At 39.3% G+C, this 23,033-nt stretch overlaps 1 protein-coding gene and 1 long non-coding RNA gene across 2 annotated transcripts in view; one reads left to right on the forward strand and one right to left on the reverse strand.

Moving 5' to 3' along the window:
• Positions 1-21,776, reverse strand: part of slc9a7 (solute carrier family 9 member 7) — a 32,578-nt gene extending 10,802 nt beyond the window's left edge. Inside the window, exons 1-12 of the mRNA XM_079350357.1 lie at positions 20,678-21,776; positions 15,880-16,082; positions 14,657-14,734; positions 10,462-10,538; positions 10,219-10,331; positions 9,517-9,622; positions 9,014-9,155; positions 8,775-8,880; positions 7,287-7,375; positions 5,620-5,733; positions 5,162-5,273; positions 4,917-5,070 (exon numbers count right to left, since the gene is read on the reverse strand). Of these exons, the coding sequence (XP_079206483.1) occupies positions 4,917-5,070; positions 5,162-5,273; positions 5,620-5,733; positions 7,287-7,375; positions 8,775-8,880; positions 9,014-9,155; positions 9,517-9,622; positions 10,219-10,331; positions 10,462-10,538; positions 14,657-14,734; positions 15,880-16,082; positions 20,678-20,942 (1,559 nt within the window). The 5' untranslated portion in view covers positions 20,943-21,776. The remainder of the gene's footprint in view (positions 1-4,916; positions 5,071-5,161; positions 5,274-5,619; positions 5,734-7,286; positions 7,376-8,774; positions 8,881-9,013; positions 9,156-9,516; positions 9,623-10,218; positions 10,332-10,461; positions 10,539-14,656; positions 14,735-15,879; positions 16,083-20,677) is intronic.
• LOC306828110 lies at positions 1,394-6,541 on the forward strand. The gene is made up of 3 exons (XR_013779705.1): positions 1,394-1,775; positions 6,196-6,412; positions 6,495-6,541. It is a non-coding gene; the product is annotated as an uncharacterized lncRNA (long non-coding RNA).
• Positions 21,777-23,033: the final 1,257 nt, after the last annotated feature.

A 23,033-nucleotide genomic window follows, 5' to 3' on the forward strand; every position in this document is an offset into this window, starting at 1 on the left:
AGCGTGACGCAGAAGTTCCTCTGCTCCAAACAAGTTTTTAAAACACATTATTTCCCCTAAAGAATCAATTATATATCCCAAACAAAACCAGCTGACGTAGCTTTTGAAGATTACGTGTAATTTCAAGATTTGAAGTCTCACAACCCTTCACGGGCACTTAATGTTCCCTTCAAATTAGAAAAAAACAGAAGTGAAGAGTGAGAAAAAAAGATCCCCGTCAGATCCAACCACACACTTTCCCAACACCACCTGCAGTCGAAGAGTTCCCACACACGTAAAAACAGCACCTGAAGTACTCCCACTTTCCCAGTCGATGTCGCTCTTTCTGCAACGCGTCGGTGTCCCCAACTCTGTCACATCATAAACACAAGGTATAAGGTATATTTAGCATCTCTGTGGTAAAAGTAGATATCTTACTTTGATGAGGAACAACAACAATCACAGTGCAACAGAAAAGTGTTCCTTTTCTTCATGAATCAAAGGCTTTAGTTGCATTTAAAAAAGCAGCTAACGTAACATGAGCGTGTATCAGGATGAGAGGGTGTGTTGCTGCAGCGTTGGTAAGAAGACATAAAATATATTTTAATCAGATAATCAGCGTCTCTAACAGCAAATGTCAACAAATCTGATCCTCTGTTTTTGGGGGGACATGAACTAATCCTCACACTTGGCCCAGAGGTTGGGCAGATGTTCAGGCTCGCACATGAAAAATGAAATCCTATTTTACATTGTTTATTTTTATCCTTGTTGACGTTCTAATCTCTTCTCTCTGGGACTCTGATCGTATCATCACATACATCATTGTAAGTGATTTATGAGATGACTTGTTTCAGCGTTCTGTGACAGCGTTAAAAGGGTTACTTCACCCATTTGCATGAAGCCGTGTATCATTAGAAACATGGTAGTAGTGTTGAATGGTCGTGAATCCAGCCCTCATTTTACCCTGAGACGAGAAAAATATTTTTTTTCTTTGCCTGGAAGTTTTCTTCATGTGATGCAATATGACGCTTTTTGCATCACATGAAGAAAACTTTCAAGCAAAGAAAAACATATTTTTCTCATCTCAGGGCAAAATGAGGGCTGGATTCACGACCATTCAACACTACTACCATGTTTCTAATGATACACAGCTTCATGCAAATGGGTGAAGTATCCCTTTAATGAAAGTGACAGTCTTGATGTCCTCTCGAAATTTTGTTCAATCTTTTGTCTGCACTTCAGCTTCTGCAGGTTTTTTTTTACACTCTGGTTTTAACGACCATTTTCACTTGTCTCACTTAAGCTTCTTTCAGTATGAATGCTATTCTAAGACTTCTCCTTATTATAATACTTGTTTTGTTTTTACTGCTTCAAGGTTCAAACCTTTTTTAGCATGGTTTCCTGTTTTGAACATTTTACTGATGAATATCTGTGCAGTTACGGCGAGCACAACGGGTCCTCAGTGAATGATGTCTGCAGCAGCTATTCTTGAAACTCTTTTATCCCTCAATCTGCCTTTTTTACTATTTGTATCTTTTACAAAATGGCTAACCCTAGAAGCTGATATGATAAATTACTGTGCTTTCGTTCCCTATCCAGTGTTATCACACTCTACATATAGTCTGCTGGATTGATGACTGACTTTCAGGTCTTCTTCTGTAGCCAGTGTTTTGTGATAGAGACTTCTTGTTGAGACTTTCCCTTTGTCCCGAACCCGCCCAACTCTTAACTCGGCAATGACGTCACTGCACCAGCACCAGCTACATGCGACATGTGGCTGCCAACCACCTTGAGAGGTAAGAGGGAAGTCTTAGAAGGCAATGTTTTCTGCAGGTGCATGCAGATATGTGTTTGAAGACATCCATTTAAGACAGTGGTGTCCAAACTTTTTTTCTTGCGGGCCAAAATTGTCGCGTTAAAATCGCTCTCGGGCCACAGGGTTTTTTTTTTTAAATATTGGAAGGAACTTTTTGTATTTTGACCTCTTCAAAAAATATTGTAAATACACAATAACTAATTGCAGTGGGAAACTGTTGTGTTCTAATTTTTTGGAAAGAATAGTCGGGCTTTTATAGGTCTCCCTCGCTAACATGAAAAAGAAAAAAAGAACGAATAATGCCATCTGATGAGGCCTGGGGCCAAAATCTTCTGATTCTTCGATTTGAAGTCAAGGGCCACAAAAAATCCACTCAAGGGCCACAAATGGCCCCCGGGCCGCACTTTGGACACCCCTGATTTAAGATAATAATTGTTGTTACATGACTGCCAATTAGATCCAGGATTGAACCACAACAGATTGTGTTTGATGACTTTTGCTCTACATCAGGATTATTACTTCTGAAACCCTTGTGGGAAACCGCTTAATAGCTGTATTAAATCATGAATTAAGAAATAAATTAAATCATAACTATATTAACATTTTACAGGCAGAACTTGTAATAAATGCTAACTTTTAACTATTTTTACGAGGTTTTTTATGACTGTGACTTCAGCTTCCTTTGATATTTCATCAATCCGAGCAGGTCTGTTAGAACTTCTTGTATCACTTATTATCTGTTTATTGCCTTTTCCAGTAGTTTCATTTCCCATTTGAGTATTGCAACATCTTTTGGGAAGTCTTTAGATGATATTTCAGTTTTTCACAGAGTTTCAACTTCTTAAAAACATATTTTTTTAAACTGCCTTTTTAAATGTAATAAATTCTTTTACTTTTTATAAACTTTCTACGCACTTCCTTTTTAACTATTAGTTCAACTTTCATACCTCATTTTTGTTAAGGCCAACTCAGCTTCTTTCAGCACTAAAATTCATCACTCGTGTTGTAGCAACCATTCAGACTTCTTAAATAACTTGTTTATGGCCAATTCAGCTTATTTCCCCATTTCTTCCTCTTTTAGCACTATACTATTTTAACTGGCATGCAAGTAGACACAGCTCTTTCAAATGTTGGTTTTGTGCTGCAAGCGATAGAAACATGTTCAGAAAATAAAGCCTTTCTTTTATTTGCATATATTTAGGCTGCACAAAATCCAAACTTTTCTACCAAACCACCAAGGCTGCAAAACCTTTGAATAATCTCTGCACACGTAACCATAGTTACAACAAATGCACCCAAAATGTTCCATTGGAGTGACGGATTAGCAGCTCTTCTCTGACCCAGCTGGAGCACATTGGGTCTCTTTCTCTCTCGATAGCAGCTCTGCCGGGGCGGCGTGATAATCTGCACGCCTACGTGCTTCCAAACTATCCATCAAAAAAAAACAACCTAATAACAGAAACCAGCAGTGTCTCTTCTCACACCAGACGTTTTCTATCCCAGCAACAGTCCTCCATCAAAAGCTGCTCATCTGCCTGCTTCTCTGTCAATATTTCTCATAAATGACACCTTTGAAATGTCGTATACTAAGCAATACATAGAGGGGAAAATATGAATTATAAGCTGGTTATATTTTATACGACCATCAAATTAATCTTTGCCCCAAATTGTTTTTAAAAAGGGCACATTTCAGCACATATACAGAGGATGACAAGAAACGCCTTTGGAACTAGTTACATGGGGGTGATCTTGGCAGCGCTCTAAACCTCGACCGTACACAATGGTTCCTGCTCGCTCTGAGGAGGCATTACTCATATTAAACAGAGCCAGTTCACTCAGGCTGAGACTGTTGTTGTCACACAAATCATCAGCCCATAATCCGCTTTGTCATGGCAAATAAGCTCCTGGTGTAACAAAATGTCATACAAAATCCGAGGATGGTTTGCAAAGCCATGAATGCAAAGCGTCACAGCCCCAGTCACTACAGGATGTGAAAAGCTTGTGGCCTAACAATATTATGTTCCGATAAATAACTCAGGAAAGATCTTAAATTTAAGTCAAGAATCTTTAAGCAACAGAACAAGCAGGATTCCTTTTTTTCATCTTATGAATAATAGAAAATGTAAAGTATTGCAGCAGGGCGCTCTAGCCCCACCTCCTGGACATTAATATCAGGCAGCATGACACAATTTGTATTAAGGGGACTGAAAAGGAAAAATATACCAGAAAAAATAAAACTTATACAAAAACAGAGCAACCATTCATCAACTATAATTTACTGAAGATAATATTCATAGTATGCAAGCAGAAAGGCAATCTAGACCATTCAGCGTCTTTTCATATTAACTTTGTTTAGGATGTCAACTTAATTGTTATAAAGCAAAAGTCTTAATACATCTGTTTTGCTACTTTTTTGTTCATATGCTTTAACAAACACACTGAATTCATTTACAAGAAATGATGTAATAATAATAATGTAAAATGATTAAAAGCGGATGACGACATTGCGATTTAAGTCTAGTCTAAGTCAGGTACTGCTAGCTCATTAGCTTGAGCAGGAGATTTTTTTTCCTCTTTTAAAATAGGAACTAGGTTTTGCTTCATGTTGGGGGTTACGTTCAACTCATACTAGCACCAGGATCACTTCCAAAAACTATTTACACAAAAACTGCAATAACAAATAAATACAAAAAGATCATTAAATTTAGTTGGAGCTAGCTAAAGCTAGTTTTGGCTAACTTGCGAGCTCTTGCTCTTGCTGCATGTTGGACATTCTTTGAAGAGAAACTTACAAAACGTATAATAAATCTTTAAATATTTATTGCTTTGAACTCTTTAAATATAACTTTTTAATTTAAAGACGCCAGACTTTGAAAAGGAATTATTGCTTTAAATGTTTAATTGTAGTCTTTTTCGCTTTGTTTACAGAGAAAAGTTAATTCATAAAATAATGGGCAGTTTGCCCAGAAGTCAAACCTCTCATCATAATTAGATCCTTCATTTACCTCATGATTTTGACTATTTGAGAAAATTGTTCTAAAGCTGCTAGTAGCTGCTGCTACTGTTGTGTTTATGAGCATATACTTAGATTTGTTTATACATAACAGAAATGAAATGTCACCTGATGTGCAGCCAGGACAGCATGGGCGTGGTCCCTCCACCAAACACCCAGACAGTGAAGAAGACGATGAGCAGCGTGGTGGTGAACATCATCTGCCGGGCGTAGGTTGCTGTGTCCCTGATGGCCAAAGCAAACGCCATCGCTCCGCGCAGACCTGCCGGAGGAGGCAGAGTAATAATAACAATAATCAGCAATGTTTTAGAGAAAATAAAACTTCTTTACAGACCTTGATAACATTTCCATACCTGCAAACATCATCATGTGCTGGAAGTTTCCCTTGATCTTGTGTCTTCTGCCGAGGTTGAGGAGGAAGGACAGCGGGTAGATGTTGAAAGCTCTTCCAATGAATATTGCAATCTGACAGGCAGGTCAAGGTGTGTTTGGCTGAACAATTAAAATCTGCAGGTACTCAAGTAGCAGGGTGATCTGACTCACATGAAAGGAAACTTGGAGAAGCAAAAAAATCCAAAACTTAATGAGACCAATTTACCTCCTTTTGGATGTAAATTTAATAACCACAAAAAGTCTGGACTTTGGGCTCAAGGGCTTGAAACATCTCTGGATCAAAGAGGCTGTAACTTAATTTAAAATACAGCCCAGGCTTCAAATCATTATCAGACTTTATTCCACTGCTTCAGGCAACTCTTCATGTTTTTTATGGAAACATAAAAAGGCATTCCTGTAGTGCTTTAAAAAGGGATACAAAAGCCCCGACGATGAAAATGGGGCTGAAAACGTGATTCTGGAAGGTGAACAGCGCCAGACCCATGTAGGAGAAGATGAAATTCTCTGCCAGGAAGTGGAGGACCTCAAAGAGCTGCAAGGAAATATAATATTCATGAGTAATTCAATTTAGAGATGCAAGAATACAAAGTAAACCCCCTTAAAATGTTCAGTTGAGAATTTCCCACAAGATTTACCACACTGTGCTGTTTAATAAAAACATCCTGAGAGCTTGGAGAGTTGTTTATTCTTTACTCTCAGGCTGCAGCAATGATTACAGAGCTGACTTTTAGAATTGAACAGGAGATACAAAACAAGCACAGCCTCGCTCCTCGTATAGCGATGAAAATGCACGCTTAACCTAAGGCAGCGTTTCTCAAATAAGGCTTCAAGAACCTAAAGAAGAACAACTTAATTATGTAAATGATATTTTCCTAAATGTTAGTTGACTCTATTTTCAGTGGGTGTGGATTCATTCCTTAAGATTGTTAAAGTCTTCAAAGCAAAAATATGAAATCCTTCAATTTTGTGCAAAACGGATTTCCCTCTTTTACAGTTCTCCAATTCATCTTGCAGACGCTTTTATCACAAGCGACGCACATCAAAAGATTAAGTACGACACAAGTAAGGATCTACAAAAGGAGGACACAACGTCAGGAAGTGGAAACCAACAGCCTTAAGTCCGATTGGACACGGATGCTGACAGACAAAGCACAACATCGACAGCTGTTCCTGAGTCTTTCCCAGCATTCGTAAAGGTTTGAGCACTTTAGGTAAATGGCAACGCACATTTGTCCATGATTTAAACAACAACTATTCCATATCTTATCTGTATGTGTCTTTTTATTTAAACAGGTTTGCAGAAGCTGTTCATACAGAACAGTCCCTCTCGCTATGAAAGCTGTCCAAATGCATGGATTTGCATTGACAGGGACTTTGGATAAAGTCTTGCTAAAGGCAAATAAAAAAAAAAAAAACAGACAGACGCAGGCCTCATGTTATTTCTTTGCAGTTTTTTTTTTTCTAAATACAAACGTCTTTGACATGTAAGGTTGAGTATGTTATGTCAGCGTACCTAACTCATTTCTTTTTTTATCTGACACCTTCGCTTGACTAAAAATAAAGTTTTGACTTAAAAGATTTGCTTTAAGGATTATGTACTCCAACTACATACCCCAAGTTAAAGGTGAACACATCACCTGATGGTTTAAAGTCTGTCGTTTGTTAAAACAGAGGATGCAGTATTGTGTTGCACCAACTTTCTTTCCATGCTGCTCAGAGTATTTCCAAATAGACCCACTGATCAAAGTGCAGGACTTTAACCTTGTAGTTGTATTTTCCATGTGCTGCTTTCTTTGAAACCGGAGTGTGCCAAGAGTCTTAAGAGTGCTGATCCAGAAGGTGTCACGCTGCGTGCTGCCGAGGTGTTAATCTGTACCCTCTCCTTAAGACTGAACCCCCTCTGAGGAACTAAACAGCCAAGTCAGGAGGGATGTCCTCAGAGTATGCTGATTAAGGTCACAGCGGGCTAACACTGATCCATCTGGCACCCTGTTTAGACTTTTTTTTGGGGGGGGGGGGGGTCAACACTGCCGAAAACAAAAGGGGGAGATTTAATTTCATGTACATTAAGTGGTTGTGTGCTACCTGCTTGGTGCGTTTCGTGGACTCTTCAGAGAGGTTGTTGTACGTGTAGTGAGCCTGTGTGATGCCACAGAACAGCACGGCCACAACACCTGCACAAGTCACAAACAGAAAACAAATTAACACACATAACAAAGCTCTCAAACAATGTCAAACAGATGAACTGCAATAAACAGAGTGGGCTGTGTAATTCAGGAAAGCAATTATCACAACAGCCCAAACAAAGATGAGCTTTTTCCCCTGACTGCCTTTGATGCTACTGTGCATCAAATTATTAGTTCATTTTATCTGTTGCACATCTGCTGCACATCTGCATCTTAATCCCCGTTATATTTCATTTTATAACAGTCGGATTACGTTGGACGGATAAGGGGGGGGGTTTAGCAGCAATTACTTTAAACAGCTCATTAACACATTAGTCAGCATAATCAACAAGGTGAGGAAGTTGAATGTAAAAGCTATAAAAAACAGAATCTGTACATAGATGTTCAACATGTTACAAATACAGGTTTCATTGAAAGATAATGTTTTTGATTTAAATGAGCACATCTTTCCATGTCTTTATTCCACACCGCAGACTCAGGTGACGAGTATAACTACTCCAGGATCTTTTAAAAAATAATCCTAAATTTGGTGCACGGAGTCTAAAAAAATTATTGAGAGAGTCAAAAAAGACATTATGATGAAATGCATTATGGGAAATGTAGGATACAGGGATTTTGCAGCATCATCCAGAGCAAGGGCGCCCTCTGCTGCCTTTATGAGATCATTGTTTTATAAACGGTCGATGTGAGGAGGGTTGCACAAAGTGAACGTATTAAAGCACTATAACCTCCTCAGACTCAAGTATGCTTTGACTGTATCATGAGATACAGTATGAATATAATATATATATATAATAACTATCAACATAACCAGTCGCAATATACTTTTAAAGAAGAGAAAGAACAAATGTTTTCTTAACAGTTGACAAATAATGTCTTCAATCGACAAATCAAATGTATATGGTGCGAGTCAAACAGTCATTTTTTAGACAGTTGGTATATATTGTAACTCAAGTTGCAACCCTGTTGTTAGTCCATCACATTCAATCAGTCAAGACGGTATAATCAACGTAACGCTCTCCTTTAAAGTTTGTATAATGATTTTTAAATGTCCTCTTTAAAAGAGTTTATAATGATGCTTTTGATGTCTTGTCTGAAGCACTATAAATGGCCTTGTTGCTAAAATGGGCTATATTAATAAACTTGCCTCACCTTGCATTAAAAAGACTAATAACAAATAAAAATACAAAGAGTCCAGATAGAGAAATATTTAAGACTTTACAGAATCATTTCTCATTAAAAACACTGAGTTTCCTCGAAATCTAAGTTATAAAAATGTAATTTACTTCGTCAGAGAGAACTCAAAAAAGCTGAGCATGCAGACTTCTTTAAACATCCTGCCTATTTCCCAAATGTGAACCCTCCTCCTTCCTCCTTGACAGCTCACCTGTGAACCCGCAGGCCTCGGCCATCAGGAAGGTGCTCCAGGACATGAGGAAGAAGAGCGCCGTCTCCAACAGCGGGAAACAATGCAGCTTGGTGAACTTTGTGACGTGAGACTCAAGTTAAAGACACAACACAGTTTAAGATCTCGAACAAATTACACCTTTCACACATCCACATATCTGAAACTTAAGACTTGATATTTGTATTTTCAGTTGAAAGTAGGTAGAAGAGGAAGGATATGAGCGCTGTGACGACTCCTGTGGCTGCACCCATCACAAAGGAGCCGCTGAAAATACCCAGAAACACCCCCACGGACTTGAAAAAAGCTGAGGCATCAAACATGTGTGTGTTCGCTCCACTGGGCTGGTACGCAACGATAGATCTGAAATTTGAAAAGAAAAGCCACAAATTTACCAATTAATCAACATTGTTTAGGATTGATTCATCTCCTTATCAAACACACTGCTTGGCTCTTTTTTTGTGTGTGTGTGTTATGAAGATAATTTTCTCTTACATGTAGAGAGGAAAAAAAATCAGAAATAGTGTAACAGACTTTGAGCCTTCACTAGAGGGAGCCAGAGAGCCATCTCTCCCTCCGGAGGAGAAGTGAGTCTCCTTCTCTCACCTCCCTGTTAAATTCCAGCATCAGGAATGAAAAGCTCCCAGAGCCACAAAATATTCCCAGTTTCAATCCCTTTTCAGAGGACTTCTATTGTGAGAGACAAAGCAGAAGTCTGACTTACGAGGACAGCACAATGGCCACAGCATCGTTCATTACGCTCTCTCCAAACAGCAGAGCGTACACATCCCCGTCTGCATGGAGCTCATTGAAGATGGCCAACACCGTCACTGGAAACATTTATTAATTAAAAAGAAAAACAGTCAACAAACAGATGTATTGATATTTTTACTGCTTTGGTAGACACATGTAATGGTAGCATTAATAATAATTATAGATATCAAAAACTGCTTTAGCACTTAAGTAGTTTAATTTCAATGTCTGTAAATCCATCATGTGAACTTGATTGTACATCTATTGTTTAATCAATTTCACTGTGTCCTTCAGGGTCCCCTCCCCTTGTGCCCACTTTCTCCTGATTGGCCAGCTCTCCAGAAGCCTTCTGAGGGGGCAGAACGCTGCGGGGCTGCCAAGTATCTAGTAGCTGGGGGAAGAGAGCCTACTGTATGTAAGAGGGCTGCTTGAGTAAAGGCTTGAAGCTGTCTCGGAAATTCATGGCTTAATATCGGGGAACTATGGCGCCCTCTGCAGATTTATCATGGAAGTACTTCAACAGACCTCAAGATCTGAAACTTTGACTACGTTTAGAATGAGGATCCAGCATTGTAACACTGAATGTGAGTTTTAAAATAAGCATCAGTCTGCCCTACTGATCATTTGTTTATAGGCCTCGTATGACCGTGGTCAGCACGTGTTTGTGTCGTACCTGGGTCAGTAGCAGAGATAATGGCTCCAAAAAACAGACAGTCTGTGTAGTAAAACTTGTCCGTCAGCTGTCCGACTACCTGCATCAGTTTGACCACGCCGTACATCAGGTTCCTGCAGAAGAAAAAACATACAGGTGAGTCAAATGAAAGGCTACAGATCAAAGAGCCAGTTTCTGTTTATTACAACGGCAACATTGAATCCTAAAGCTCCTCATGTCATCGGACATTTCGTAAAAACTCACCCGATGACAAAACAGGAGATGGCAGTGCCAAGAAAAGCGTAGGTAATGATGGAGCCAAGATTCCTGAAGAAATGTCTCTGCAACCAGACGAAAAAAAGAAAAAAAAAAAAGAATGAGATCAGACACTGTACAGTCATTATTAACATGTTTACATTCATTTAAATGCATCAGGGTTTTTTTTTACATTTTGCTTCATCATTCTTATTCTCCTCATTATTTCCATATTACATTATTATGTTTTGCCCTTGCCCTCCCTACCATTCAAAGATTTTATTCAGAAAAATAAAAACAACAGGATCGACACCAGCGCACGAACAAGCCGACGACTGATCGAGAAGTACAACTGAATCCAGTCAAACAGTGGCGTCTATAGAAGCACATGACCAGCAAATACTGTATCAAGACTGTGACATCTTCACCTTCAACATTAAAAACAAACCAGTCATGTCCTCGTGTATAATATCTGTCTCCTCTTCAGGTGTTGAAACATATATGCTGTAAATGGGTGTGGCCGCCCTCCTCTGCTCAAAAATGATCAGCTCAAGAAGCAGTCTATAACGAGCCTGCCTGTATTTGGGAGAGGCCTCAATACGAGACAGTCCTTTAATTATTTACAATCAAAAACTAGTTAACCTCAAATAAGGGAAAGACTATATAATTCCAAATGTACACCTGTAAGAACACTGAACATGACCTCTGCACACAGAGGTCATGTTCAGTGTCCAAGTTTAAAAACACTCATTTTTAAAACAGTGTATAAACAAACCTGCAGCACAGCTGCTACACATAGCAGAATCATTAGGTCTTTCCTGGACAGATGCTGAAGTATATTTTGTGTCTCTCTGCTTTTTCTGCAGAAACGGTTAATCTGCTAATTTATCAACATTAAATGCATGTAGGCGCGTCTGATTGAGGGCTGCTTTTATTCATCCAAATATGCAGCTGCATCAGGATCGTTAAAGTGAGTGGGCATTAAATTGAGGTGGGCTTTTATTTGAAGTTTTACAATGCATCCATTTTGTTTTGTGAGACTGTGTGTTGTTCTGTGTGCTGAGATGAAATCTAGCTTTTGTGCCAAATTCAGCATATTTACATGGAACACACTGCTGATCAATGATCAATAAGCACTGTCCTCATTAAATAACCTGTTGTGGCTGGATCCATCTCTCTGAAACTTCTGTTCATGCAGACTCATAAACAGACTTCTTTCATTGTAGGGTGTATAGAAAGATACTTCAATCCATTTGAATTATTAAGTAATTCTATTTTCTGTCTGATGAGTTGGATATGTAGTCAGTTGATACAAAACTTCCCTTGAGTTTAAGTTATTTATTTTCCAGAGCATCAGCTTTAAGTGAAGGACTCGATGAGATTAAATGTCTCACGAGACGAAAGCATTCAGGTCAGTTAAGGATGCGGCTGAGTGAGAAACTTGTTAAACAGGATGAGAGACACAGACACACGTTCAGCTATTTGACTGGTTGTAAAACAAATCAACAGCAAACACGAGAGTTTATCTGGATCACTTCCACTGAGCTGATCTTCTGCAAAGAAGTCAAACAGACACAACGACATGCTGATTCAGATTTCTAAAAGGAAACAGACTTTTCCTCAGTGCCTGGCAGGAGGAACGTCTGTGAAATCCAAAATAAAAAAATTAAAAAATGAAGAGAAAGGGGGAAAAGCTTCTGTAAGATGACAGATAATCATACACACATTTACACAGGCCTGTGTGTTTTACTACAACAATCCAACAACAAGAAAACAACCCAACAAGCATAAAGCAGAGCGCTGCATCTGAAGATGTCGACACCAAAAATCTCACTGCAACAGTTGTAGTTGTTGTAGAACAAAGTGTCTTTAAAAACAGACTGAGACAACCTGCTTCCCGTTTCCTGAGGCCTGACGTCTGACTCAGCAAATTCCAACTTGAATTAAACTTTAACCAGAAAAACAAAACAACCCCGTCGGTACAAAGCTTCAGTATGTCAGAGAGATTTAAACAACCAACTCCCAGCATCTCGTTCCCTTAAAAACAGAGGACTAATAGCTGGCACAGATTAAACTGATCAGACACAAATAAAAAGAGGCTTCAGATTTGGTTTTCCTGCTTTTATATCTTCATTCTTTCAACGTCTTTTCCACTTGTGTTTTTATGCTCTTGGTTAAAAGGCAAATTCCCTCAGGGGGCAATAAATGTTTCATTCAGATTTAATAAACTGATTTGTTAACCTATAATATCACATTTTATCCACTGCATGCAGCCCTGCAGTAAACTGTATATATTTATAAATAGACAAAATGACCGATCTAAGCTGGCTTCAGTGAATCAGTGAGAAAAGTTCCAATCAAACTGTTCGGTATGCCGGTTCAAAATGGTCGAGTGTGTTATCACGTTGTTTATTTGAAGTTTTTACTTTTTTTATTATTGTAGGTGTACAGAAGCTGTACTCACTTTGTGTTCAGGATGTCTTAGTGTTTGCACCCACAGGATAACTCACTTTATAATGTCATAAGATTAGCGACATGATACGATGCTATATGATGCTATATGATATGTGTGATATGTTACAGGATATGATTTATGATTCAACACAATGTAATACACTACATCATAAACAGGATATGTGATCCTATATGATACACAATATACAACACGATGCCATACAATACGAAATACGCAATCCAATATAACACCATATTATGAACTGTGTGAAACAATATGAGGGCCATAATAACATCCATAGAGCGGTTCTGCAGCAACTGCTGATAAAACAGAAGTAGATTCATTGAACGCCGGTGTTCAAGCGGTTAGTTTGGGGCCTCATGTACAGATCGAAGCAGGAAGCCCGGGTTCGAATCCCACCTGTGGTTCTGATCCGACATGTCATTCCCCACTCTCTCTCTCTCTCTCTCTCTCTCTCTCTCTCTCTCTCTCCCAGCTTCTGACTCTATCCACTGTCCTATCTCTCCAATAAAGGCCCAAAAACAGATAAAAGCCAAATAAAAATCTAAAATAATCATGTCAGACAATCATGTCACAATCTTTCCTCTTCTCTATTCATTTTCAAAATGTTTCATTTGAACAATTAAGAAAAACCCAAACAGAATTAAGTTTAACTCTGCTCGAGTTCAACCATCAAACTTTCTCACTAATCCGTCTCACAGATTCAGTTTTTAATGTTGTGTAAGCCTGTAGAGCTTTAAGGTTAAGGCATCGTCTTTAATTATAACCCCCTTTTTTCCATATTGATAATCATTTAGAAGTCATTCATTTCATGTATTAAACATTATTCATGCTTTCACCAGATTGATAAACTTTAAGACATGATTTTAGCGTTTCTGTTCAAGTGGTTGCACTGAAGATACAAGGTGCTGCCATGACGGCATTTAAACACACAAAGGTTGTGAAGAAGATCCTCCACACACAACGTATAGCTCATACTCTAAATGTTTTTAAAACGTTATTTTAAAGTGAGAAAGTGACCATCAGCCATTTCTCTTGAACTTCTGTTCCTCCTTTATCTTCCTTTTAATCCTCCATCGCTGGATTATAACTCAGAATATGAGCACAGATCAGAAGCAATCAGTTGTTTTACACATTTCACTCTCCTCTGATTCAAGGTCGAGGATCTGAAGCAGCTACTGTCCGCTCGAGGTCTACGACCTGCTGCTTCTCACACTTTACACAATACCTGAAAATATGTTGGTGGATTAATCATGAAGACCACAGATCCACCAAAAGAATTCCCCAAATTTAACCAACCTGACTCCGACTGTCAGCGTCAGCCCTTTTTTTTTTTTTATTCTAGCCACAACAAACGGTAGAGAGGAAGAGAAAGACATCTGCTCTGGACTTCCCCTCAGAAGAGCCACTTGTGTTTCAGTCAACACTGAACACGCTCCCTCTCTGTCCAATGAAGGCTTCACTTTGAGAACCACCTGTCCAATGAGACAGCAGTTTGTGGCAGCACGTACTGTATGTGCACCTGGACCACATAACAACAACAACAACACATTCAGCATGTGTTCCTCTTTATCAAAAGAGCTGTTTTTAACTGTAGATTTTATGATCTTCACATGTGTAAAGTGTCTTTGAGCATTTGTAAAAGCGCTTACAAATAAAATGTATTATTATCGTTATTGAAAAAGTTCAGCTCACAAACAGACCATCGTTCCACATGACTCATCTCACCTTCTTCAGACTGTATCCAGCATGGAAAATGATCGGAGGTAGCAGGATGTTGAAGAAAACTTCCGGGTCAAACGTCACCTAGAAATAAGAAAAAAACAAAAAAACAAAAAAAAAAAGGGTAATTCTGATATGTTTTTAAATCAAACCTCAGAATATATTTTTTAAACATTCTGGGGTCTAAATTTCTTTAACTGCACTTAAATGGAGTAAAGAAATGGACAATAAACAAAAGACTATCTGAAACAGAAATGCTTCTCCTGTCTTGAAAAAGTTATTGAAGTTGAGTATTTGAATTGTGATAAGTGCTGAGTATAGAAACCACTGGAAGAGTCAATTACAGTGTTTCATGCTCAGAAACTACATTGCCCACAAAGTCAGTCACTGACTTGATCATTGAAGTGGAAGTCCTCAACATAATAAAAGTCCTTCATATAGTCTGAAAGCTCTGCTGTTTGATCTCGAGCATGGTTGTTATCCTTTCTAACTGAAGGCTCGATAACGTCGGTCTTATCCACAGACTAGTGCTCGGCCTTTCAACATTTCTGACATAAAACAAACACAATGCACGCCTGCTCATTTCTGCTTTAAAAAGTTTCGGGTCAGTAAGATTGATTTAGAAATGATCTTTAATTCTTACAGCTTTATTCTCCTATATTTCCAAATGTGATGAAAGAACGTCCCTCTCCGTCCCCCGGCGTTTTGTGCAGATATGTGGAATGGTTTTCTCATATTGATGTAAATTTGCTGGTGTAACCGCATTAACTGCTCATGCTGTAATAGTTTAAGACGTGTATTTATAGACTCAGACTGAGCAGCGGCACAAGCTGCTTTCCAATCTTCATCCGATATTGCAGATTTCATATTTCAGCTGTTGTTGACGTGAAGAAAATGGATCTTTGTATTTAAAAAGGTCTGTTTCTCCAAGGTCCCTGTCGTCAGACACTTTAAATAACTAACTGAACGTGTCTGTGACAAAAACAACTTCTCACTCAGTGAAAAAAAAAAAGCACTTCCTGTTAAATTACTTTGATCGAGCGTATTTGCCTCCAAAGATTACTTTCTAAGCCACTACAGCAATCTGAAGTGATACTAAAACTCTGCGTACCAAATGGACTCTTAGATCCCAAAATATAAAATATAAAGATAGTGAAGAAGAAAAAAAGGCCCACCAGATCCCTTTTTAACCCTGTAAAGAGAGTGCTGTCTTTATTTCTGGCTGTTACCTTGCGCAGCATGTCGTTTTGCTCCACATTATGAATTTCTCTGGAGTTGATTTCCCCTTTCAAGGTGTACTCAAAGAACTTTCCGCTAACATTGAGCAGCAGGGTGCTGGTAGGTCCCTCCTTCAGGGAGCAGCTCGGGGGGGTCTTGTTGTGGTAACTGGTGGCAGGGATGCCGTAGCGCAGAATCACACCGACCAGCAAACCTGAGCAGAGAACGAACACAACAACAAAACAATGTGAACCGGATTGTACAGATAATTAAAAGATGGACGACATGACAGCTCGTCAAAAGTGATGCCAAAACATTTGACGCTCCTCTTCTGACTGCCTGCAGTACAAATCAAAAGCTCCACATCTTCACTTTTTAAACAAGTGAAGAGGAGGTTGCATTAATTTTACACAATAACAGATTTGATTATCAGCCATAATGTCTGAACACATTTACAGGGACTTGATCCTTCTGATTTTGAGCCTTATCCTGCTTTCGATCATATTTGGGATATCGCATTTACGCTTCATTTCAATTCTGTCTTCCATCTAAACTTCAAATTATTTTTAATTCTTTCATTACCAAGGCAAAACTCATTTTCTTCATCGCCCCAAAAGTAAGCCATCGCCTTGCCACCGCCATGTGTACCATGCTGATACATTACTTGGCTGAAGCCATGACTGCTTAGATAGTTGGCAGCTGTCAGAAAACAGGGTAAGGCATGTACAGGCCGCACTGTTCTGTGTTCATTCGGAAGTCCTTCAGATAGCAAAATCAGGATAAAGGAGTAGCCCAGTTTCTGAAATAGGAATATGGTGTTTACATGCAAAAATACAAAAACAGAATACTTAAAAAAAAAACCCAGATCAGAACACATTCAATGTCCGTGTAATGTGTTGTTGTTTTGTGAAAGTGGACTTCAACACAGCAAAGCTCTACTGCACAAACCCGAGCTCCAAATGCACAATATGTCACTGTCCATAGAGGCGGGATTTTGGCTTTACTTTTGCAGAAAAGGAGGAGTTCAGGTGTTGTTCATCTTTATATATATAGTTAAAAGGATCAACACCAGCACAAAATAAATGCCATTATAACCAAAGACATCCATTTAACGGCTCATTGCTACAGAATGTTCCAGGTGCTGCTCTCCAGGCCGAGAAGATCAGGCAGAAACACACAGCAAAGGAAGACAGATGTGGAGATGTTGAGCATGAAGCTGGAGGAACGATGCAGGCAGCTAGAGAACATAAATCCTCTGATTAGACGGCAGCTATGTGCAAAGGACTGGGTGAAGCAGAGCTGCCAACACTGCACTGAACCTCTGTCTAACAGAGGGTTAACCTCATATATCACACTCTGCATTTGGCCTGACCACACACACACCAAGATAGTGAAAATCTTGCAACAAGCTCAAGGTTTTCTTTCAACCACCTCGGGGAACTGAGCCGCTTCTTTGTCTCAGTTTTTATCAAACTGCTTCAAATGACTGATTTCACAAACTTCAGGTTCTTTCCAGCATGTGACCTTTACAGGAAGAACCATAGGTGTCACATTTCTTTCCAAAACGCTGGCACTCCAACTTTTACAGATGTGTTCTTGAATTTATAGTTCGGTTGAAAATAACCAAATGTGTTAATAACCAACTGAAAATCGGGCTTTTCTGTAGAGTCTGCTCTTTATACAGAAAAATCAATGGCTGCACTTGGCAGCACTGTAATACTGGTGAAAGTCCAAGAAAACAAACTGTGATCTAATTAGATGAAACATCATCATACTGAACTGAATCCACCAGTATTATTATCAAATATTTAAAAATGGTCACCTGATAAAGATATTACGGTTAAATTGACTATTTTCACATGTTTGTCTGTGCATGTAAGACATTATGTTCGTATAGCTGAAAGATTGCGCTCCCTCCTCAGAAAACAGTTTGTGTTTTTCACCTGTACAGTCTCAACATGCTTTATGTTGGTAAAGCAGGAAAAAGAAGGAAACGATACACTGGCTGTTTAAACTGGAAGAACAGTCAACATGCACTTCACTTTCTAGGTATCAAATAAATCAAAGTGTGGCTGTTACTATGCCATGTTGTTTGCTGTGTGCTATACAAAACACAAGCTCATGTGGTAGAGCTGATAGAACTGAGACAAAACAGAGGAACAAGTTCAGTTCACTATGGTCATGTTGTCAGATAATAAACAAAAATGTCCTGTTCTCTACTTATGTGGCAGATTGTATTCTGTTTAGGGAATCATTAGTGCTTAACGTTGACCTCCTATAAACCCAACTTCAACTTCATCATCCCTGAGGGGATATTTGTCTTCAGCCAGGTAGAACGAGGGCTGCACCAACAGATCAATATGGGTCCATACATGATGAAATAAATGATCAAATGTAATACCGTGGACACAAAGTAGAAAAACACTGCAGCATTTCTTTATCTTTAAGCTCAATAACCCCTATTTGGAAGAGTTTTGTTATTTGTTAGTTATATTTAATTATTTGATAAATTAACTGATTAAAAAGGTATTTTTTTGTCGTAGCATAAACGGGCCAGTGACTTGTTCTGAATCAGAATCGTATTGTGGCTAACTTAGTGAAAAAAATATGCAGAGGCGTGTCCAGAAGGGGGGCACAACATATCCTGACATGTGATCGCCTATTTAGCCTATCAGAGGCGGGACTTGTGTGAAAACAAACTATTAGAGATTTGTTTTGCAGAAGGCTACTATGTGGCATATTTAATTTTGTTTGTACTTTCAATTGTTGATAAATCTTTACACATCTATTCCATAAGACAGGTTCATAAAAAAAGTGATGCACCATATCTTACCTGCAGCGAACTAACTAGCAATGTGTCAGGACTATAACATTATAAGTTAGACTGCAAAGAAGTTTGCATATACATTTTGTAGTACTTTAAATTGTGACTTTGAACATACATACTTTTTGTGTCATTACAAATAATAAGCTAATGTCTGTTTCTTGTTTGATAAAGTGGATATTATAATGAGATTAGAAAGTAAAATATAAGATATTTATTTGTTAAACTGTCTGTATTGTTGGAGATTACATTTTTCATACAACTAATCAATGACATAAATTGTCTGAAGCCTAAAAAGTTGCACTGTAAGAGAAGATTTCAGACAGATCAGGCAGTCAAACAGTCTAAAGGTTCACTTTAACTTTGTGTAGCGATTCGTTTTTGTCTCATATTATAGTGATGAAGGTCAAGACTTGTCTTGTCTGTAGCAGGAGTGAACAAGGGCACATAAATACTTCCAGGTCATATATGGGTGTGATATAATCTACTTTGTTGAAGGGCTGCAAAATAAATCACATTTGCCATCACAGGGATGTAAACATGTACAATAAAATAACTGCAAAAGACAAAAACAGCCTGACATATGATAAGAAGAACACAGAATGAATGTATGTGTACACTCAACATGCAAACATTTGACCCTTTGATTGAAGCCCTGCGTAATGTAAAACATTCAGGACACCATTTGGACCATGAGATGAAGGTCTAAGCTCGCCATCCATCAAACTACACATTTCATTTAGTTAGTTTGTGGGCTGCTGCAGGTAATCTAGAGTGTTGGCCAGAGGCGCTGCTGGTCACCAGGCAAGGCAGAAAACTGCTTGGGGGCCCCAGGCCAGTGGGGATGGGGGAGGGGGAGGGGGCCAGGGCTGACAAACAAAAGTTTACAAGGACAGTTGGAAGCTGCAGAAGTCACTCAAAGAAAACTGAATGTTTTCAGTCAAGTCCTTCAAATTGCGGAGAGATAATTGAATTAAATAACTTCTGCAAGCATTATGGTGTTTGTTCTTTGACAACTGATTGTTCTTCTTTATTTTATTACAACATTGTTATGGTCTCTCTTTTGAAGAAAAAAAATACTAAAATGTTTTCAATTAACTCTTTTGTGTCAGACTTGTTATAACATAATGGTGATGAATCCTGACCCAGAGAATTTCTGCCTAATTGCCCCCCAACAGACTCCAGAATCACCACTGGTGTTGGCAAAGGAAAAGAGGAAGAGTGAGGCACATGATGATGAAGAGTGAGAAACGCACTTCTGCTGAGACATGGATTCAGAAAAGATGTGCTTAAAACACGAGTAGGCCGAGTGTGTAACATGTAAGTGCATGCAAAGATGCATGTTAAATGTAAATTGTTGCAAACATTTGCATTTTAGTTTTTATATGGGCCATCTCAGAACATATTGTCATGCATACTAAGCAATGTGATTGGTCATCGGCAGATTTTTCTCAAACTATGCAATCCTGCTTTGTTTCAATTTTACTGATGTTTTTTGGCTTCAATAGATAAAGTCATCTTTCTTTTTAAAATGCTGGAATATGATGGTCTATTTTCTTGTGATTGCATCACAAGACCTTAAGAATACATGTCAGACTATCCCCGCGTTAAGGTCACTTTAGTCTACACATCATGTGTCTGTAAGAGTGCACTCGTGTGTCAGTCGAAGATGCAGCTGCACATGCAGCAACCCAGCGAGTTAAAAAGAGCTGCGCAGCTGATAGCACCTTCCAGAAATTAGCACCGGCCCAGCTAATTAGAAGCAGCGTGAGCTGGTGTGGATGCAGAGGCGCTTCAGCTTCGGAGCATTTATTCAGCTCTAAACCAACTCTTTCTCTTCTGTTTTATCTTTATATCGCCTACGTACAGCCGCCACACAACCACCAGGGACACTGAATCATGCAAAGCCTACGGGAAGGTGGTGCTGCTGCTTGTGAAGGAGAGAGTGTGTTTGTGCATTCAATATTTAATCCTATAAGCCTCACCGTAGATCATAGCCAGACCGGTTTCGTGAAGGAAACGGACCCGTCTGTGCTTGAAGAGCCAGATGGTGAGGATCGTTAAGGTCAGCAGGAGAATGAATGTCAGTAAATTAACGCTGTCCTGTCGGTGACTTTCCTCCGCCTCCTTCTCGGTGGTAAGTTCTTCCATAGCGTCGTCCTCCGCCTTCAGACCCGACACCGCGCTCAATAAGATCCACACGGACATCGTGGCGCGCGGCGAGGCGCACGGCCGCCGGAGAGCGTCCATGGCGCAGGATGCTGCAGACGGACAGCTCACCGCCTGTGTGCCATGTCGGTGCTGCTGAAGGGACGCTGACTGGTGAGCCCGAACGGTGCACGGAGCCGTGCTGCTCACACACCGGCGAGTTCAGCCTTTTAAAGAAACACTGCGCGGTGTGAGGAGAGAGGAGGAGACAGACTGCTGCGCTGCCCTTGTGGAGAAAACCAGATTGTGAAGAAAAACCAAATGAGACCCCTTCTTCTGCTGATCTACTGAGTCACTGTCCCGGAATTGTGATGATTGTGCAATTTAGATGTCGGTCCTCTACAAAACAGGAAATCCACAGAAACTGCCTTTAAGAGGAGAAGTGAAAGTAAATATCCGCTCAGGAGTCAGGATGATGTGGCAGTAGGAGTCATAGTGGAGGAGTGACACAATGAATGATAGCATGAGAGTCGGGGTCACAGCTGGAAAGAGGAGGGGGGGTGTTTAGTTCTAAAGCTGCACTAGCATTCACACAACAATGCATCAGGTAACCATGTGAAAAGCAGGTTTCTTTCAGCTCATCTTTTTTGTACTTTCCAGCAGAAGACTGTGAGGCGTTTTTTTTTTATCAGTGCCATTAACCTTGATTGCTTTTTATGAGTTATAGATAGAGCATTCACAATGAGGACGAGATTTTCTTTTACAAAACTACCACTAATGTAAAGGACAAAATCAGTAAAGAGATGAGGTACCATTTCTGTCCACAAGGGGCACAACAACATACACAAACCGGAAGTGGATAGTGGAAGAGAATAGGGCCCCAGGTGTCATTTAAGAATATCAAATTCTGTCTTCCTCTTCTGACTTTCCATTAAAAAAAATTTTTTTTCCAGAATTTATAAAACACATCCACACACAAATAAACCCAGACAAACTCATAAATACCTATACACACTTTTTTTCTGACTTGTATTGTAATTGTCTCTTGTGTGTTTTGTCAGTGTATTGTCTCTTCTTGGAATAAAAAGTCTATGAGAGCGTGCACATTGGATCAGTAGCACTTGGGCCACTCTCCTGGTCAATATTCAACAGTGTTTAAAGCTGACTAAAAGCAAATCGGTCCTGGCACAACTTTACACAGGACAAAACAAATAAGACAAAACATAGTTTGCATCATTTTCAGAAGAGACTATTAACATTTTGAAACAGTCCATTAAAAAGCCTAAATGTTTATTTTTGTTTCCTCAACAAATAATGGTGCACAATGTGGTTTTGGTTGGACCATGTCTTTGCAAACCTCTATGTGCCCCTCCATGCTGCTGGGCCCAAGGGAGTGGAGGAGGGTCCCCTACGTGCCCCAGGCTCCATAACAGGTTGTACCATCGGGCGCTAATACAGAGGTGTTGCTGGATTCACACAGATTTAAGGGTATATAGTTCTGCACAGTATATATTTTCAAAGTATAACGTCCACTGAAGACATTGCTGTTGAACCCTTGGACAAAGAACACAATGATGCTGTTTTATCACAGGATTTGTCTAACATAACCTCCTGTGATTAGAGGTTCAGGTGAACTCCAGCAAATGATCTCTACTTTATCAGTGATTAAACCCTGATGCAGTCTGTAAGCTTTTCTCCTTTTTCTTTCCCAGTCATGTGTATGTATCAAACCGTTTATATTCCTTAAACTCGCCTGATCAGACACCAGTTAAGTCACAGCAGTTCGACAGTCACCTGAGGGCATGAGGTTGCACAATGGAGCATCTCCCACAGAGGCATGATGGGGATTATCTATTATTAGAGTGGCCCAGTGGCTTAAATTACAAGATAATCTGGTGACTGCTTGAACATGGTTACAAGTGGTTTGTTATTTGTTCTGACTGTTTATGTTCATTCATCCATATAGCAAGTTTACAGTATCAACATTGTAAATAAAGAAACATGGCTACTTGAGACACATGGACTTGTTTGCATTATTTTAAATGTATTAATTTAATCACATTATTTCATTATTTATGGTTTTGTTGAAGAAGATTTTTTGGAAGGAATCTCTAAATAATTACTTGAAGCTTTTCATGTTGAGGACAACACCCGGGGAGGTGTGTCCAACGTGAAGATGACGGTGCGTTCAAG

Source organism: Symphodus melops (assembly GCF_947650265.1).
Source record: "Symphodus melops genome assembly, chromosome: 8".
Taxonomy (NCBI): Eukaryota; Metazoa; Chordata; class Actinopteri; order Labriformes; family Labridae; genus Symphodus; species Symphodus melops.